The following is a 17,218-nucleotide window of genomic DNA, read 5'->3' as shown; positions in this document are numbered from 1 at the left end:
AATGATTACTTATGAGTCTGAATTTCGTATTATCTAATATTATCTCTTAATTACTTTTTCAAAGGTGGGCCACTAGGCCCGCTGGCTTATTCTCTTCTGTTTGTTTAAGTAGGTGGGGGTTCATCATGAGGGGCAAAAAGGGAATTCAATGTTATTGTGTTTTTTTTTTTTTTTTTTTTTATAATTAAAATACTAGACATTAGACACACAAATTGGATAACATTAAAAACATTGGAACAAAAAAAAAACATTTCAAATAATTTAGGTACTTGTGTTAAGTTTATTAATTATTAATTTAATTCTAATTTATTTATCTTCTTTTTTCACGGTTGGTTATCTTTTAAATGGCAGGAGAGGCGAACGTGTTGTCGGCGGGAGGAATTGATGGAAGGACTGGCCTTTAGTTTTTCGCTATTGGGCCTGGGCCCATTTACAGAAAATGCGGCCCACAAGAGAAGCTTCCCAATTGTAGTTACTCCGTCTCCGATTGGAGGTCTAGGAGAACCCGACCATCGCCCCTCCGACTGGCTTTACAAGTCGTCGCCTTTTGGCGGTAAAGTTCAGAAACGCCGTCCAACTCCCGCGGTTGGTTTACCGGCACTACAAATTTCCTGGTGAAGAGAAGAATTAGAAAAGAAGGAAACGCGACGTTGGAGTGAGAATGAGTAAGAGGCCACCGCCGGACCCTGTGGCCGTGCTCCGAGGTCATCGGGCCTCTGTTACCGACGTTTCTTTTCATCCGTCTGAACCTCTTCTCTTTTCGGGGTATCCATTAGCTCCGATCACTCGTTGTTTCATTTTTTAGCCTTTTGCTTCTGTTATTTATTTGAAATATTCTGCCGGGTAGTGAAGTGTTGTAATTGTGATTCATATTAGCTCTGCAGATGGTGAGTTGCGTATATGGGATACGGCTCAGCATAGAACAGTATCATCAGCATGGTATTGACTATTGCTTCGTTGCTTTTAGTTTTTGCTCCTTCTGTGTGTTGTATCTGATTTGTGATTGGGATAACTGATATCAGGGTGCATAGTGCGGCACACGGAATTATTAGTATTGCTTGTAGTCGTTCAATTGGGACAAATAGAGTTGTCAGGTGCTCTTCTTTCATATCTTCTTCTTATCCAGTACGGAATTTTAATTCATTGCTTGAAGGGTTTGGGAGTTGTGTATGCTTATAGTTTAACTCCTCTGTGTATAGCCAGGGTAGGGATGGAACTGTGAAGTGCTGGGATATTGATGATAGGGCTCTGTCCAGGTATTTGCTGGTTTACGATGCTTTATTCACTAGAATTTTTTTTTTTTTTTTTTTCCGGCCACGCATGTCCCTAACTTTAGACCATTTTAAGAACACTGTTGCAGTCTGCAGAATCTATGTTTTTACGAATAAAATTCTATTGAACCTTACATGAAATTATCGACTGAACTGGTTGTTCAGCTTGAACATTCGGATTTTACGTGAGGCCCGTCTTTCAAAATTTCTAATCTAACTCGGACAATTTTTGGTGTCTTTCTTTGTTTTTGGTAATTCACATACGTTGTTGGTAATTTTTATGCACAACAGAGTTCCCTCTGTCACAATCAACACAAATGCCTATCACTTTTGCAAACTCTCCTTGGTGAAGCAGCCTTCTGATTTTTCAAGGCATGATGGTGGTCCTAAGTATAGTAATGATATAGACCAGAACCCCGTCGAGGTCGAAACTTTGAGCTGCAGTGGAGAAAAGACTCAAGAAAATTCTACTGAGCAGGCATGCATATCAGAAGGTTCTTTCAAGTCGATGGTTCATGTAATTTTTTTTTTTTTTTCTAATGCATGTTTGATTATAAATGCCTAATGTCTTCGCATTACCCATTGTTGAATAATGGTACATCTTCTAACATTGTTGTGATGACGCTAATTAAAATGGTGTTTTTCCTGACTTCTGCTGATAAACCAGCGGACGGACTTAAGTATGTGGCTGTTGCCGGGGAGCAATCTTCAGAGGTTTGTATGAAGATTATTCTTGTCTATATTTACCCACATACCATTGAGTACCGAGGCCTCGATTTCTTATTCTCTACGGTGTGTGATGAAAGGTTGAAATTTGGGATCTGAATTCTGGGGAAAGGTTGCTACGACTTCCTCCAAACTGTGAAGGGGATTGCCCAAACATCTCTACCAAGGAGAGAGGTTGGTTTCATTGGTTTGCTTAAACCATTAAGTATTTCTTACAATAATGTTTTTAATATCATTAAAGAATAGCTTTAACAAATTGACAATTGAAATAACTGTAGTATTATTATTAGTTATTAATTTTTACTTGTATAGTTACCATTCATTACTTAATCAAATGAATTGATGAATTGACTTATCCTATTTGTGACCAAACGAGTACTTGTCTCTAATATCTTTTCTGATTCTATTCCATTTGTACAATCAAACATGGCCTTTAGTTACATGATCAATTTTGGTTTTTCTTTTCTAATTTTCATGCCGACTATGAAATCTTAAAAAATTGTCTCTGGCAGGATTGTGCATGGCAGTCCAAGCCTTTTTACCGTCTAAATCTCAGGGATTCTTAAATGTCTTGTCTGGGTACTTCTTTATCTTCATTCTTCTTTCTCTTCACTTGTACAAAATGATGTAAGCTAAATTATAATAAATATCTATTGCCCTATGTTTCAAGAATGTCGTATTCTTTCAAAAGTAATAATATTATCTTTGACCTTTCATAAACGTCTCAAAAATACCCTTGGAGTAAAAAAATCGTTGTAATGTTGGAGAAAAAGCTGACATGTTTGACTACTGTTCTTTCTTACTTAATTCATGCAAGCGTCCTAGTCACCTCTATATCATTCCTAGTCACCAAAATCGATATTTTGTCCCATAATCTAACACATCTTCACTTCAAGAATAGTTTTGAAACATATATGAAAGGTTAAGGGTACTATTGCCGCTTTTGAAAGAGTATGGGTATTTTTTAACCAAATGACAAAGTTCAAGAGTGTGCTTTATAATTTAGCCAATTATGTATAAGTTAAAAATACTCAAATAGAGCAAAGATGCTCATGTGTATCTTTCTCTTTGTCTCGCCATATTGCCCATAACTTCTTGAGTTGATCATTGCCTAACATCACATCATCTACCGTCCAAAAATTGTGACCACAGTTATACTCTCCTAGTTTATCACAATCTTATTTAATGAACATGTATTCTGATCATGCCATCTTTGGTTCTTGCATTACAGTTCATAGGCTTAATCATTTTCACTGTCTAATCCTCTATAATGCAAGTTTAAGTTTCTTTTCATTATTTAGATACGAGGATGGTTCCATGCTTTGGTGGGATCTAAGGAATCCGGGTGTTCCAGTAACATCAGTGAAGTGTCATTCAGAGCCAGGTGCTTGTCTGAATATTCTGGACTTACTATGTATTCTTTCCTCAGTGAAAAGCCACGATTTTGATTATCTTGTTTGCAGTTCTAAGCATTTGCGTTGATGGATCTTGCAATGGTGGTATCTCAGGAGCTGCAGACGACAAAATTGTGACTTTTAGTTTGGATCATTCCATGGTATTTAAAGTGTACAAAAATTTACTTTAAAAAATGACGCTACTTAAATATGATATATTAGTTCTGTAATAATGAAATATTCGGCTAGTAAAAAGTTACATAACTTAAACCTTCCTTATGTAGTAAATAGGCTAATAGCTTATGTTGACTTGTTCTAATATTAGATTTTTTCAACAATATGAGGGGTGGGTGAATGACTATCCTAATATTCAGCTCAATAATTGTTTGGTGGAGGGGATGTTCATCATGACTCTTCAAATGCCTTTCATGAATCAATGAGAATATTTTGAATCTTGCATTCTTCCCAAGGAGAAGTTTTAATATGATAGTAAAAGGTGTTTGTGCGTGTTTCTCTATGCTATGGAGTTTTCATATGAAAATAATAGAAGTTTTCTGATGGTCCCTTTAGTTGTTGAAATGTCTGTAGATTGAGATGCCTTTATTTCATGGTTTACTCTCTATAAAAATTACGTTTATTTCATGGTCCATTACTAGTATAGATGCAAGTGTTTGGGCAACTGCCATTTTGCGCTTTTATATGTGAAATTTATTTTGGTTCTCTTGAGTTATAAAGGGGACATGTCTGGTGAAGAAAGAAATTACTTTGGAACGGCCTGGCATAGCAAAGGTCTCTATTCGACCAGATGACAAGATTGCTGCAACTGCTGGTTGGGATCACAGGTTAGCAATGCTATGCTTGGAAATTGTGTGGTGTGCTGTATTTTATATATATTTTCTGTGCCTGTAAATATTCCCAAAACGAAGATATTCAATCTCAAAGGAAGATGGTGAATGAAGTAGTGCTGAGCCAATGGAGAGACGTGTATCCCTGTCTTCTATTGTTTAGCTGTCCCAGTCAAACTAGTCTTTCAAAAGATCTTCTATGAGATTACTGTTGAACTCTTAAATACCACTGCTTTCTGTTCAAGTGAAAATGAACCTTTCAGCATGAAATCTTTAATGTTTCACGTGACTGATGTTTGATTGTTTATGCTGCATGATACTGTGAAATATGTGAAACATGATCCGAAAGATGATCTCTTGCTTAATTTGTTTTCTTTCTCCCTGTGGCAGAGTACGGATATATAATTATCGGAAAGGAAGCCCTCTTGCTATATTGAAGTATCATCAGGCCTTGGTATGACTTTCTTTATAGGCAAGAGTACCAAACGTTTTACATTTATCATTTTTGTTGGATGATAAAACACGGGGGCCATGGCTGTTTTTTTCTTCTTTTTTCTCTTCATACTATGTGTTCACCGACTTCGTTTCTAGTTTTCCGTGGATCCAGATTCTTGATGATCCTTGGAACGGAACAAATTATCAAACAACTTTTTATTTTCTCAACAGTTTTGAAACTAGCTTTCCTTTGTCATTGGGTCATTTTATTTTTTCCATGGTTCGTTTAGAGCCTGGAAAATATAGCAAAAGGATTTCACATCTACCCATGATGAATTTGAAGTGCCTATGGCTACAAACTCGTTATTAGTCCATCTTATATTGCAGAATCTTCTTCCTGTTTCTCATTGTTCAGTAGTTTTTTTTTTTTTGGCTTTTAAGCGTATTGCTTTCCATTCTTGCAGTGTAATGCTGTATCATACTCGGACAACTGTAAATTAATGGCATCTGCGTCAGAAGACAGAACAGTGGCACTCTGGGAACTCTATCCTCCTCGAGCTTGAATTCAAATGGCTGCCGTTGTTTCTCGCTTGGGAGGAGGGTATAGGCATCTGACTTACCATGCCCTGATGTACCTTTAATTATTACTATCATTTTCTTTTTTTTTAATCTTTTTGTAATTTATTTCACTGTGGTACATTTACTGATAAAAGGTAAAAAGCACCCTCCCAACTTTTCGCATCTGTAGCATCTCTTCTTCACTTCACGGAATGAGACTTTGTTGGGGCTCTCAGTGTTCTATAGTTGGTACTTTGATCATAGGAGACTGTGATATTATAGGTTACGTTAATTTTTGTTCATGTTTCTTCTTGAACTCTTCAAGAAGCTAATCTTGATTGAGCGTTAGGTTCTGCATGATAGATGCCGGTTAATTTTGGCTTGCCCAATTGAATCTTCTTGGTTCTTTCTTGTTCTTTAGTTTCATCGCCGCCCCAAGATCGTTCTTTTAAAAGATATGAATAAGCAGTCGGTGGTTCTGTTCTTCTGCCATGTGTTGCTCCTCGCCGGAATGTCTTTTTCCCATTCCACCTGCACCGGCTACTGGACACTTTTGCAGGACGCCATCGGCATTTCAGCCATGCACATGCAGCTACTCCACAACGACCGTGTCGTCATGTTCGATGGCACCGACCTTGGCCCATCGAACGTGTCGTTCCCCAAAGCAAAGTGCTCAAGAATCTACAATGGACGTCGAATCGGGTTCGATTGTACTACTCATTCTGTCGAGTACGATGTCGCCACCAACTCATTCAGGCCACTCGCTATTCAGTCAAGTATGTGGTGCTCGTCGGGTGGAGCTGTGCACTATGGCGCTCTGGTTCAAACTGGTGGTTTCAAAGCTGGCGACCGGACCGTCAGGATCTTAAAACCGTGCCGAGGATGTGACTGGGAAGAGATTCCGATGGGGTTGCTCACCCGCCGGTGGTATGCCACCAACCACATTCTCCCCGATGGCAGCCAGATCATAGTCGGCGGCCGGAACAGCTTCAGCTATGAAATCTTTCCTAAACCTGCATCGTTTTATTGGCATTTGGCGGAGACTAAATCTGCAGCCAAGGCATATAGTTTGCCGTTCTTGGTGCAAACCAACGATGGCGAAATCGAGAACAATTTGTACCCATTCGTGTTTCTTCATATCGATGGGAGTTTATTCATATTCGCTAATAATCGAGCCATCTTATTTGACTACTCCAAGAACAGGGTTCTTAAAGCCTTCCCGGAAATTCGTGGCGGCAATCCGAGGAATTACCCGAGTACTGGATCGGCTGTGATGCTTCCGTTGGATTTGCAGGCGAAATCCATTCAAGTGGAGGTCATGATCTGCGGTGGAGCTCCAAAAGGAGCTCATATTAAAGCTCGCAATGGGGTTTTCGTCAAAGCACTCAAAACTTGTGCAAGAATCAAAATTACCAGTCCAAACCCCAAATGGCTTATCGAGATTATGCCACTTCCCAGGGTTATGGGCGACATGTTGTTGCTTCCAAACGGCAACGTTTTGCTGATCAACGGCGGGTCCTTCGGCACCGCCGGCTGGGAACTTGGCCGGAAACCGGTACTGAACCCGGTTCTGTACCGACCCAACAAACCACCCGGTGCAAGATTCGAAATGAACGCCCCGAGTAAAATCCCCCGTATGTACCACTCGACAGCGATCTTGCTTCGTGATGGCCGTATTCTCGTCGGTGGGAGCAACCCGCATCCGGTTTATAATTTTTCCGGCGCACTTTTTCCGACGGAACTGAGCATAGAAGCATTTCATCCTTCATATCTTGACCCTCAATTCTTGGCCTTACGTCCCACAATACTAACACCATGGTCTCAAATGATGCTTCTCCACGGACAAAGTTTCAAGGTGGAGTTTACGGTGATCGACGAATTAGACCCGACGGAAGTGTCGGTAACCATGTTGGCTCCGCCGTTCAATACCCATTCGTTCTCAATGAACCAGAGGCTGTTGGTGCTCGGCGTGGGCAATGTGACGACGAACATATGGCCGGATCTGAAGTATGAAGTGGAGGTTAGCGCTCCTGTTGGCAGTAATATCGCACCGCCTGGGTTTTATCTATTATTTGTTGTTCATCAGTGCATTCCCAGTGAGGGCATTTGGATTCAAATACTTGGATAATTGATTTCGGTGTTCCAATTCTTTTTCGAGGTGGATTACTGTTTTTGTTCATATTGGTTATATTCATTGTAATTTGCCTTCATATTTTGAATCATAGTGTATACGAATAATTAAGGTTTTAACAATTTAAAACCACCTATGAATAAGATGAAGCATAGAAATCCATGTATAATGCCAACATGCTTTCGTATAAATTTTGAATTTGTTACTTAAAATATTGTAATCTACGGACCCATAAAATGTATGTCAATTGCGTTGGCCACGATGGTAACAACCCACCAACCAAAACTGACTCTTTAATTCCAACTTCCGCGTTTCTTTTTTCATATTATATATCATATCATTAAATAATTTTTATGTTATCAATATATCAATTTCTATTCATTCTCCTCCTCATTTTCATCTATTGGTTTCCAAATTTTTAGTATTAATAGTCTCTAACCAAACAAAATGGACGAGTTGTAAGATCCCACGTTAGTTGGAGTAGAGAAGGAAATATTTTTTCTAAGGGTGTGAAAACCTTTTCCGAGCAGTTGCATTTTAAAAATGCTCAAGGGAAGCCCAGAACGAAAACCCTAAAAAGGACAATATTTGCTAGCGATGAGCTTGGTATCAGAGACAGACACCGGGTGTGCCAGCGAAGACGCTGAGCCCCAAACGAGGTGGACACTGGGCAGTGTGCTAGCTAGGATGTTGAGCCCCAAAGGGAGGTGAACACTGGGTGGTGAGCGAAGACGCTGGCCCTGAAGGGAGGTGCATGGTAAGATCTCTACATCAATTGGAGAGGGGAACAAAACATTATTTATAAGCGTACAGAGAAACATTATAAAAATGTGGAAACCACCTCCTAATTTATGGGTTTTAAAAACCTTGAGTTTCCCAAACTCAAAAGGCAAATCCCTGCTAGTAGTGAGCGTGGGCTGTTACACGAGCACACACAAGCCTATAATACGTGTAACTATATAATATTATTGCTTTCTCTTTTATTTATGATATTATTTTTTTCTATTAAATAAAAAATAAAACATAGATATAAAGAGAATAATCAAAGGTTGGCTTGTTCAAGTTTCGAACCATAAACAAGTTTATCGACTTCATTGCAACCATCATTATCGCTATATCTCATCCATGTTTGAATCGCTATATCTCATCCATGTTTGAATGGATAGGACGAATATATGGTAATTTAAAAATAATAAAAGGAATACTTATTTGTTTGATCTCTCTAAAAATTATTAAATATATATTTTTCTATTTTCTAATAATTAATGGTCTATATTTCATTATAATCTTTAGGGCTCAATATTATTATTAGGGGAGAAAATTACGATCATAAGATTTTATATATGTATTTAATTTATTGAGTGAAAAGACATGAAATAAATTATATTTATGTTTGGAATGTTGGGAGATGTATTTCTTAGTATGACTTAATTAAAAATTAAATATAAAAAAATAGACTTATCTATCGCACTTATGGATATTACAATACTACCCTTATCATGTCTAAATCAGAAAATTCTAAGAAATAATCAATAGCTGGAAGCGTTGAAAAATAAATAAATTAATGAGAAATCAATAATTGGTTTGAAAAACAAAAAAATAAAAAAATAAATAAACCATTGCTAAAAGCTTTGCCGTATCACATAAGATCAATATTAAATAATATTTGATGAATAAGTCTCCGGCACGTCACACAACGGTTCCTTTTTAAATTTTATATTCATTATATTAATATTCTGTATGAAGCGTTGGGTGAGAAGCTTTGTCCTCCAACACACACAATCTTCACTATATTATATTTTAAGTTTTTAATTATATGTAATTTAAAAATAACAAAAATGGTCTTGCAAAATATTAATTTTTTTTCCATCCACGGTAGAAAGTATCCTCCGCTGCTAAGTTTCACGGTTTATCTAAGGTGTGTTGTCTATGGCTACGTGTCGAATGTCTCGATCAAGACGTGTTGTCCATGGTTGTTTATATGCTTTTAGTCTATAATATTGTTTTCAACGCATTTTATCACCTACACTTTTAAAAACATTTTATCTCAAACGTGACCTGAAGCTTAATCATACATCTGAATTGCTATCTGCAGCAAGGATAATATGGTAGTGACACTAAACATACACGATTCACCGTCAAAATAATTTCTCGTACGTACAATTTTAATGTCACTCACCTTACTAATCCAACATTGTTTAGCTTGCCCAAAAACAAGACGTGTTATCATTAATATTCAACTTCGACATCCCTGTTCTTATATTAATGCTTTACACTATTTTTTATATTTTATATTGCTAGTTAAAAGATTCTTACAATATACCTTTTGTTATTTAGAATAATAAATAATAGATACAAATTGATAATTAAAAAAAGAAAAAGGACAGAATATTACAGTCTAACATGAACATAACCTTTTATTTTTTATTAAAAGATTAAATATTTAAACCCTTACAAACTAAAAAAAACATAATTAAATAATTAAACCACTCTTAAATGGGATTGATTCTATCCGCTAACCAAAATTTTTATAATTGATTTTAATTTGGACACTTTGGTATAAAATTAAATTAGTTAAGGATTAAATAACATATTAACACAAAAAATAATGCCGGGTCAACCTTCCCAATGGACAACATAATCGAATTATTTTAAAAAGAATTTAACGACAAGTAGCATTTATGAAGCAGACTAACTGAACAAGACAAGGGCATATGAGACAACAATAATTTATTTAATGTTCTATTATATTTATTTACCCTTGTTTTCGAAGCTTAAAAAAATTAAATATATTACACACCCTAATTTTTTTGAAAATATTATTTAAATAATATAAAATAAAAGCACCCCTTCGATAATAACAATAATAAAACCACCCATGACTACTTATTAATTGAGAATTCATTCATCTGAATTAATGGACAAAAAATTCCTCCTTTTTTTGTTTTGTTTAAATAATATCCATATTATTTGAAAAGTTGCAAATTAATCTTAAAATGTTGGATAATTTTTTTAAAAAAATAGTTATTATTATTATTATTTGGAAATTCAAAGGGTTTCGTCAATCCCACGCATTTTGTTATTCGTGCGAGCCCAAAACATGTATATTTATACCAAGCCATGCAGACCCTTCAAAAGCAGATCCAAAGCACTTCCAAAGCTGCCATTATGTATAATCCTTCCATAATTTTGTCGCTCTTCTTTGCCCTCATACTCTGCTCCGGCCTGCCTCTCACGGAGGCGGCCGGCGGGAGGTGGCGGCTGCTGCAGAAAAGCGTCGGCATTGCCGCCATGCACATGCAGCTACTTCGAAACGACCGCGTTGTGATGTTCGATCGCACCGATTTTGGTCCTTCCAATCTTTCTTTGCCAGGAGGAAAATGCCTTAGAGACCCTAAAGCCGTCATAAAAGTCGACTGTACGGCCCACTCAATCGAGTATAATGTCATCGCCAACACTTTCCGACCACTCATGGTCCAATCCGACGTTTGGTGTTCCTCCGGCTCTGTTTTCACCGACGGCACTCTCGTTCAAACTGGCGGCTTTAATTCCGGCGAACGGAGGGTCAGAACGTTCGAGCCCTGTTCCACCTGCGACTGGAAGGAGATTCAGTTGGGATTATTAGCCAGGCGGTGGTATGCTACTAACCATATTCTCCCCGACGGCAGACAGATCATCATCGGCGGCCGGAGACAGTTCAATTACGAATTCTACCCGAAAAGCACCGCAACTCAAAAATTGTTCGATTTGCCCTTCTTGGCTGAGACCAACGACAATAATATCGAAAACAATCTATACCCATTTGTTTTTCTTCAACCCGATGGGAATTTATTCATATTTGCCAACAATCGTGCGATTTTATTCGATTACACCAAAAACAGAGTCGTCAAGACATTTCCGGCAATTCCCGACGGCGAGCCAAGGTGTTACCCGAGTACTGGCTCCGCCGTGATGCTGCCGTTGAAATTGGATGCTAAATCCATCGAAGTTGAGGTATTGGTGTGCGGCGGAGCTCCGAAAGGGTCTTATACTAAGGCCAATCGAGGGGTTTTCGTTGAGGCATTGAAAACTTGTGCCAGAATCAAAATTACAGACCGGAATCCCAAGTGGGTCGTGGAAACAATGCCGCAACCCAGAGTGATGGTTGATATGTTATTGCTTCCAAACGGCAACGTTTTGCTCATTAACGGAGGCTCCGCCGGTACCGCCGGGTGGGAACTCGGCCGTAAACCGGTTTTGAACCCGGTTCTGTACCACACAAACAACCCTCTCGGTCGGAGATTCGAATTGCAAAATCCGACAAAGATTCCCCGAATGTACCACTCGACAGCGATTCTACTCCGCGACGGTCGTGTTCTGGTTGGCGGCAGCAATCCGAATTCGTTATACAATTTCACCGGCGTGCTGTTTCCAACTGAATTAAGCTTAGAAGCATTTTCCCCTTCGTATTTAGATCCTGAATTTTCATCTCTCCGACCAGCAATCCAATTCCCAATTTCCCCGGCGAAGGTCCGCCATGGACAAGCATTGAAGGTGGGCTTCACAGTCCCCGGAAAAGTCGCCCCGACAAAGGTGTCGGTGACGATTCTGTCGCCGGCGTTCAACACTCATTCATTCTCCATGAATCAGAGGGTGTTGAATCTGGGGAGCAGGGCGTTTAGACTTAGAGGGAGTTCGAAATATGAAGTTGAAGTTACAATTCCGGGATCACTTAACGTTGCACCGTCGGGGTATTATATATTATACGTCGTTCATCAGGAAATTCCGAGCGAGGGAATTTGGGTGCAAATTGCTTGACATCAAATCCGCGTGCTTCAGTGCTTTGGCTCAAATATATTTTCATTTGTGCTTTGATTTTTAATTGTCAATACTTAATATACACAAGGAGAAATTGAATTGTTTCTCAAGTAAATAAACGTCGTTTGTTTCACAGATCATCGTAGGAAGGGGCGTGGATTTGTAAATTTGGTCGGAAGTAAATATTTTGAATAATAATAGCTTAAATTATGATTGGTGTTCACCTTACTGTATGGGGTTGTCTTAGGGATCAATATTAAAGGTAAAAATGATATGAATGGGACCTTATGATATGGTTGATGTGGGTATGGTTTAATAAATGAATGACATTAAAACTTTGGGCTAAAATAGGTGTTTTTGTTGTCGTGGTTTTCTAGATGGAATAAAAAATAATTTTATTACTTAGAATTAACATTTAAAGTTCCCTATTTGTAATATTTTGAGACGAAATGGTGTGAAATTTGTGAAGATTTGAACTTTTAAATTTTTATCGAAAAAATGTTCCAACCACTCAATAATTTGAATGGAAAGGGATAGTCGAGTAACATGAATGGGCGGGTTTAATTAATAGTAACATACGCATATAACTATTTTTAAGGAATCGGGTTTGTTGGAAACTTCCACTTTGCAATAGAAATTAATGTTAGGGTGTACCATAATGATTATAGTCTGTAGTTCATGATTAGACAAACTTAAAATAACTTAAATTACAAATGCCAAGTCATACTAACATAAAGCTTAATATATTCCGCCGACCTTATTATATAAAAGAATATAACCCCAAATGCATACACATCAAATTAAAATCCATATGAAAAATAAGCATCATTATTATTTTTGGTTTTGGGATAATCAGAATTTAATTAATTACATTAAAATAATGGGACCGAATTCAGAGAATAGAAGCCAAGACAGAATGTTTGTCGGGGAGAATCAGTAGTGGCGGTGGGGTTGTTGTTTTCGGGTCAGACTGTGGATACCCGAACTGAGCCTGACTGAATGAGGCCCATGAGAGAAGTAGGCCAAGCCCATTTAGGCCTTTTTATTTCGTTGGATCGGGCCCACGGTGTACCGTTTATCCACGACAAGATTGATAATCGCGAGGAACAGTTAATCGGGTCACGGGATGGAGACAACGTCGTCCGACCGTTCCAATTTCCAAATCGAAGAATATTCAAACTCTCTCCTTCGCCTTTTCTTCCACGGTTCGGTTACTCACGGGGTTTTTGCAGTTGCAGTCTTTTTTTTAGTTCTAGAAGAGACAAAAAAAAAATGATGTTTTTTAAATTTATTTGAAAAAATAAATGGTAGCTACCAGCTTTAAATTCAGTAGGAGGAGAAGGAACGGTCGAGATTTAGGAAGAAGACGAGACGACCAGATTCGTTTAAATTTTTAAAAGAGATGAAATCTCAGGAACACAAAGAACTAATTTTTTTATTATTATTTTTTTTTTTTAAAAAAAATAAAAGATAAAAATGTTTATGAATTGAAAAATCATAATTCTCGGAATACCCAAAAACCAAATCCTTCCCCTACCCACCACTTTTGGTTTTTGGTTTCTTTATTATTATTATCATTATTATTAAAAACATTTATATATTTGCGGAGCTTCCCATTTGGATTAGGGTTTCTTCTTGCTTCACCTTCTTCGTCCTGGAGTGAAAAAAGCTGATACCTTCCCGATCTCTTCTACTAGCCGTTACACTTCTCATTTCCCGCCAATTTTACCTGTTCTTTACCCATTTCCTTACTTTTATTTTTCACCCCCTTTCCCTTTTCTCTTCCTCCTCTCGTTTTCTTGTTGCCGGCGTCTTTTCAACTTCTTTTCACCCTTGCTCTCTCTGGGCTTCCGGGTAAAATGTCTTCGCTCGACGCCGGTTCCAAGGTCGAGGAGGTTAAGGACAAGGAAGACAAGGCAGGGGAGCTTTTGTTCTGTGGTGCTACCTGCTGGGATATCATTGGTCGGAAAAAAGGCTCTGTGGAAGGCAACTTGAGTTCTCCCACTCGCCTCCGCCCTCTTGTTGGAGTTGACATTCGTTTTGTCGCTTCTGGTTGCAGTAAGTTTTTGATTTTCTGTTCAGCGCTACAGATTTTGTTGTTTTTGTGTTGTTTTTTTAGTTCTATGCTAGACAGAGAGGTTGGTTGATGTATTTTATGGAGTATTCAACTCTGATCCTGCATTGCAGTGATGTGGTTTTTGACGTTTTGAATGTTAATGTTGGCGTAGCATCGTGTCATTGTGTGGCATTGGACGTGGAGGGGCGTTGCTATACCTGGGGACGCAATGAGGCATGTTTACACTCAAATCTCAACCTTAAAAGCCTTTTTTTTTTCAATGTATATATAGATTATTATTTATTTATGCTTGACGTGTGAAGTAATTTGCGTTCAGAAAGGTCAATTGGGTCACGGAGATTTGATTCAGCGAGACAGACCTACAATAGTATCTGACCTTTCGAAGTATGTTACTATGTTCGCCGGAGGTTTAATTGGTTGGATACTTTAGGTTTGGTATGTTTTTTTTTCTAAGACTTGATGATGTATGTTGTTAGGTATAAGGTAGTTAAAGCTGGAGCAGGGAGAAACCACACAGTTGTGGTTACTGAGGATGGAAGTTCTCTATCTTTTGGTTGGAACAAACATGGCCAATTGGGTTCAGGTTCAGTGAAAAATGGTGAGTTGAATGAAATAGAGTTTTAAATTAAGGTAAATGTTACTTTTATGCTGCATTGTTAACTAGTTATGAGAAATATGAACTGTGCCTTACAGCAGTGGATATGGCAATTGGGTGTCACTGCTTCTTCATATTTCATGTTTAAATTCCTTTTCTAACTCACAATCTTTCATGTACTTGATCTTTGTTTCTTTTCCTTGTTTTGTTATTTAGAGATTGAGTCGTCTCCTGTACGTTGTCTTGTATCTGAAGTGAAACATACTGCTTGTGGCGGTGATTTCACTGTGTGGTTATCTTCTATTGAAGGAGCTTCCATACTGTATGGTTTGTGGATATGTTTAGATTCTGTTTTCTTCATTCTTCTTGTTTGTAGATATCAATAGTTATTCGGCTTTTTGGTTTCTCAGTACTGCAGGTCTTCCACAGTATGGACAGCTTGGTCATGGAACGGATAATGAGGTACTATGCAGTGGTTTTACTACTTTTTATTCTATGCTGTTTAGTTTGAATTGAACAAATGAAGAATCTTGTGGTGTTTATCGTAAGAAGCATTGCAGTCCGATATGGGATTACCAAGTGTGAGATAGTGTTTTCTAAATTGTTTTTCAATGTGAAATCTTGTTTTTGTGATTTAAATACATATACAAACCTCAGTGTATGTTCTTAAGTATTGGTTGTGATTGTTGAAGATGCACTGATCTACTATCAGCTTACCTCGAAGTTTACTGATTTTCTAGTTTTTCATCCATTCCATGGTTATGAATGGGGAATACAGTAGCGTTTCAGTTGAAATGCATGTTTTCTCCAGCATTTTTGTGCAGTGTTGTAACGTAATTAGTGAAATGTTTTCAGTGGTCTTGCTGCAATTCATGTTCTTGAAATGTGACTGAATTTTGAACTTTCGTTTTGTAGTAATAATCTGAGAGATTTGATGTAATTTTACGCACGTGCATCCTTATTTGCGATGCTTGCCTAACACAATAGGCTTTGTTATACTCATCACGATGCGGTATGCCAAGACTTAATTTGGTATGAAGCTTTACATTTCTGGAAATGTGATTGCAGTACAACACAAAGGATAGCTCAGTCAGACTTGCTTATGAAGCCCAACCACGCCCCAGAGCTATTGCTTCTCTTGCTGGAGAAGAAATTGTTAAAGTTGCTTGTGGAACAAATCATACAGGTTTAGCAATATATCTTCCTTTATGGGATCAGCCACTTTTGAAGCCTGTTGGACATGCTTGTTGTTAATACTTCCATTTTCTGTTTGTTTTTTGCTTAATGAAATGCAGTGGCCGTGGATCGTAATGGCTTTGTTTACACGTGAGTATTGTCTTAGGCTACTTTCTGGATTTTAACTTTGTTTTGTCGCATCGTGGATTCTAATGGATTTGTCTTGTTTATGTTTACTTTCACTTTTAGGTGGGGCTTTGGTGGTTATGGAAGGTCAGTGATATGGACCGGCTTGGATTTGAGTTCCTGCAATTCCACAAATTGAATAAATTTTCTGGCTCATCTCCTCTTTATCTTGTTTTCGGTCTCCACCGCCACCCTCTTCTTCCAACCTCTTGCTTTTTGTTTATTGAACTTCTTGGATGCGTTAATTTGCAGACTTGGGCATAGAGAGCAGAAGGATGAATGGGCCCCTCGACGCGTTGATGTATTCCAGAGGAAAAACACGCTTCCTCCCGATGCTATTGTTTCAGCAGGGTCTGTTAACTCTTCTTGTACTGCAGGTATCACTTCATAACATGAGGGCTTCTGTTGCTCTATTTTCAACTGTTCTCCAGATTATTGAACAGTTTTTAATTAACTTTCACAACCCTCCACTCGTCTATATGTTACTTTTGAGTTCCTTTGTCCTTTTTCTTTTTATAGCAAGAACTCTGTTAGATATTGGTATTTTCTTTCCTTCTTACAGGTGGGGGGCAGCTATATATGTGGGGGAAAATAAAAAATGCAGGAGATGACTGGATGTATCCCAAACCTCTCATGGATTTAAGGTTTTTCTCCTTGCCATTTGTTACTTTATATAGTGTTTTTGTCTCCTTATTATTTGTAACGGCTCAAGCCCACCGCTAGCAGATATTGTCCTCTTTGGATTTCCCTCTCGGGCTTCCCCTCAAGGTTTTTAAAACGGTCTGCTAGGATAAAAAATGTTTCGTTCTCTTCCCCAACTGATGTGAGATCTCACAATCCACCCCCTTTTGGGACCCAGCGTCCTTGCTGGCACTCGTTTTCTTCTCTAATCGATGTGGGACCCCCCAATCGCTGACACTCGTTTGTATTTCTCCTGTTATGGCTTTTCTGTCTCTAATTATTTCATATATTTCTTCTTCAAGCTAGTTTGCTTTTTTTTTTTTTTTTTTTTTTTTTTTTAAAAAAT

At 38.1% G+C, this 17,218-nt stretch overlaps 4 protein-coding genes across 4 annotated transcripts in view; all 4 read left to right on the top strand.

Moving 5' to 3' along the window:
* Window positions 1–408: 408 nt before the first annotated feature.
* Window positions 409–5,464, top strand: LOC111446661 (protein DECREASED SIZE EXCLUSION LIMIT 1). The gene is made up of 13 exons (XM_023085564.1): window positions 409–765; window positions 877–939; window positions 1,023–1,094; window positions 1,200–1,256; window positions 1,563–1,765; window positions 1,939–1,985; window positions 2,078–2,171; window positions 2,510–2,576; window positions 3,299–3,381; window positions 3,461–3,552; window positions 4,127–4,233; window positions 4,627–4,690; window positions 5,136–5,464. Exons 1-13 carry the CDS (start codon window positions 662–664, stop codon window positions 5,232–5,234), a joined length of 1,152 nt encoding a protein of 383 aa, XP_022941332.1. The 5' UTR covers window positions 409–661; the 3' UTR covers window positions 5,235–5,464.
* A 146-nt stretch (window positions 5,465–5,610) lies between these two features.
* Window positions 5,611–7,441, top strand: LOC111446660 (aldehyde oxidase GLOX1-like). Its single transcript, XM_023085563.1, has one exon. The coding sequence runs from the start codon at window positions 5,687–5,689 to the stop codon at window positions 7,355–7,357; it is 1,671 nt and encodes a 556-aa protein (XP_022941331.1). The 5' UTR covers window positions 5,611–5,686; the 3' UTR covers window positions 7,358–7,441.
* A 3,037-nt stretch (window positions 7,442–10,478) lies between these two features.
* Window positions 10,479–12,385, top strand: LOC111445922 (aldehyde oxidase GLOX). The gene has a single exon (XM_023084475.1). It carries the CDS (start codon window positions 10,481–10,483, stop codon window positions 12,155–12,157), a length of 1,677 nt encoding a protein of 558 aa, XP_022940243.1. The 5' UTR covers window positions 10,479–10,480; the 3' UTR covers window positions 12,158–12,385.
* A 1,349-nt stretch (window positions 12,386–13,734) lies between these two features.
* LOC111446284 (protein RCC2 homolog) overlaps window positions 13,735–17,218 on the top strand; it is a 5,260-nt gene continuing 1,776 nt past the window's right edge. Inside the window, exons 1-11 of the mRNA XM_023085027.1 lie at window positions 13,735–14,215; window positions 14,386–14,447; window positions 14,551–14,618; window positions 14,711–14,832; window positions 15,046–15,151; window positions 15,240–15,291; window positions 15,898–16,015; window positions 16,125–16,155; window positions 16,255–16,278; window positions 16,444–16,568; window positions 16,754–16,835. Coding sequence (XP_022940795.1) covers window positions 14,017–14,215; window positions 14,386–14,447; window positions 14,551–14,618; window positions 14,711–14,832; window positions 15,046–15,151; window positions 15,240–15,291; window positions 15,898–16,015; window positions 16,125–16,155; window positions 16,255–16,278; window positions 16,444–16,568; window positions 16,754–16,835 — 989 coding nt within the window. The 5' untranslated portion in view covers window positions 13,735–14,016. The remainder of the gene's footprint in view (window positions 14,216–14,385; window positions 14,448–14,550; window positions 14,619–14,710; window positions 14,833–15,045; window positions 15,152–15,239; window positions 15,292–15,897; window positions 16,016–16,124; window positions 16,156–16,254; window positions 16,279–16,443; window positions 16,569–16,753; window positions 16,836–17,218) is intronic.

Source organism: Cucurbita moschata, unplaced genomic scaffold (assembly GCF_002738365.1).
Source record: "Cucurbita moschata cultivar Rifu unplaced genomic scaffold, Cmos_1.0 Cmo_Scf00008, whole genome shotgun sequence".
Taxonomy (NCBI): Eukaryota; Viridiplantae; Streptophyta; class Magnoliopsida; order Cucurbitales; family Cucurbitaceae; genus Cucurbita; species Cucurbita moschata.
The sequence above is the reverse complement of the archived record's forward strand: the minus strand, read 5'-3'. Positions and strand labels throughout refer to the sequence as shown.

Bases quoted from the DNA above. Each gene is read 5' to 3' on its own strand.
- LOC111446660 (XM_023085563.1), top strand. From the start codon at position 5,687: ATGAATAAGCAGTCGGTGGTTCTGTTCTTCTGCCATGTGTTGCTCCTC.
- LOC111446661 (XM_023085564.1), top strand. From the start codon at position 662: ATGAGTAAGAGGCCACCGCCGGACCCTGTGGCCGTGCTCCGAGGTCAT. The intron at 1,257-1,562 runs GTATTTGCTGGT...TATGCACAACAG, and splicing joins GATGATAGGGCTCTGTCCAG to AGTTCCCTCTGTCACAATCA. The intron at 2,577-3,298 runs GTACTTCTTTAT...TTCATTATTTAG, and splicing joins TTCTTAAATGTCTTGTCTGG to ATACGAGGATGGTTCCATGC.
- LOC111445922 (XM_023084475.1), top strand. From the start codon at position 10,481: ATGCAGACCCTTCAAAAGCAGATCCAAAGCACTTCCAAAGCTGCCATT.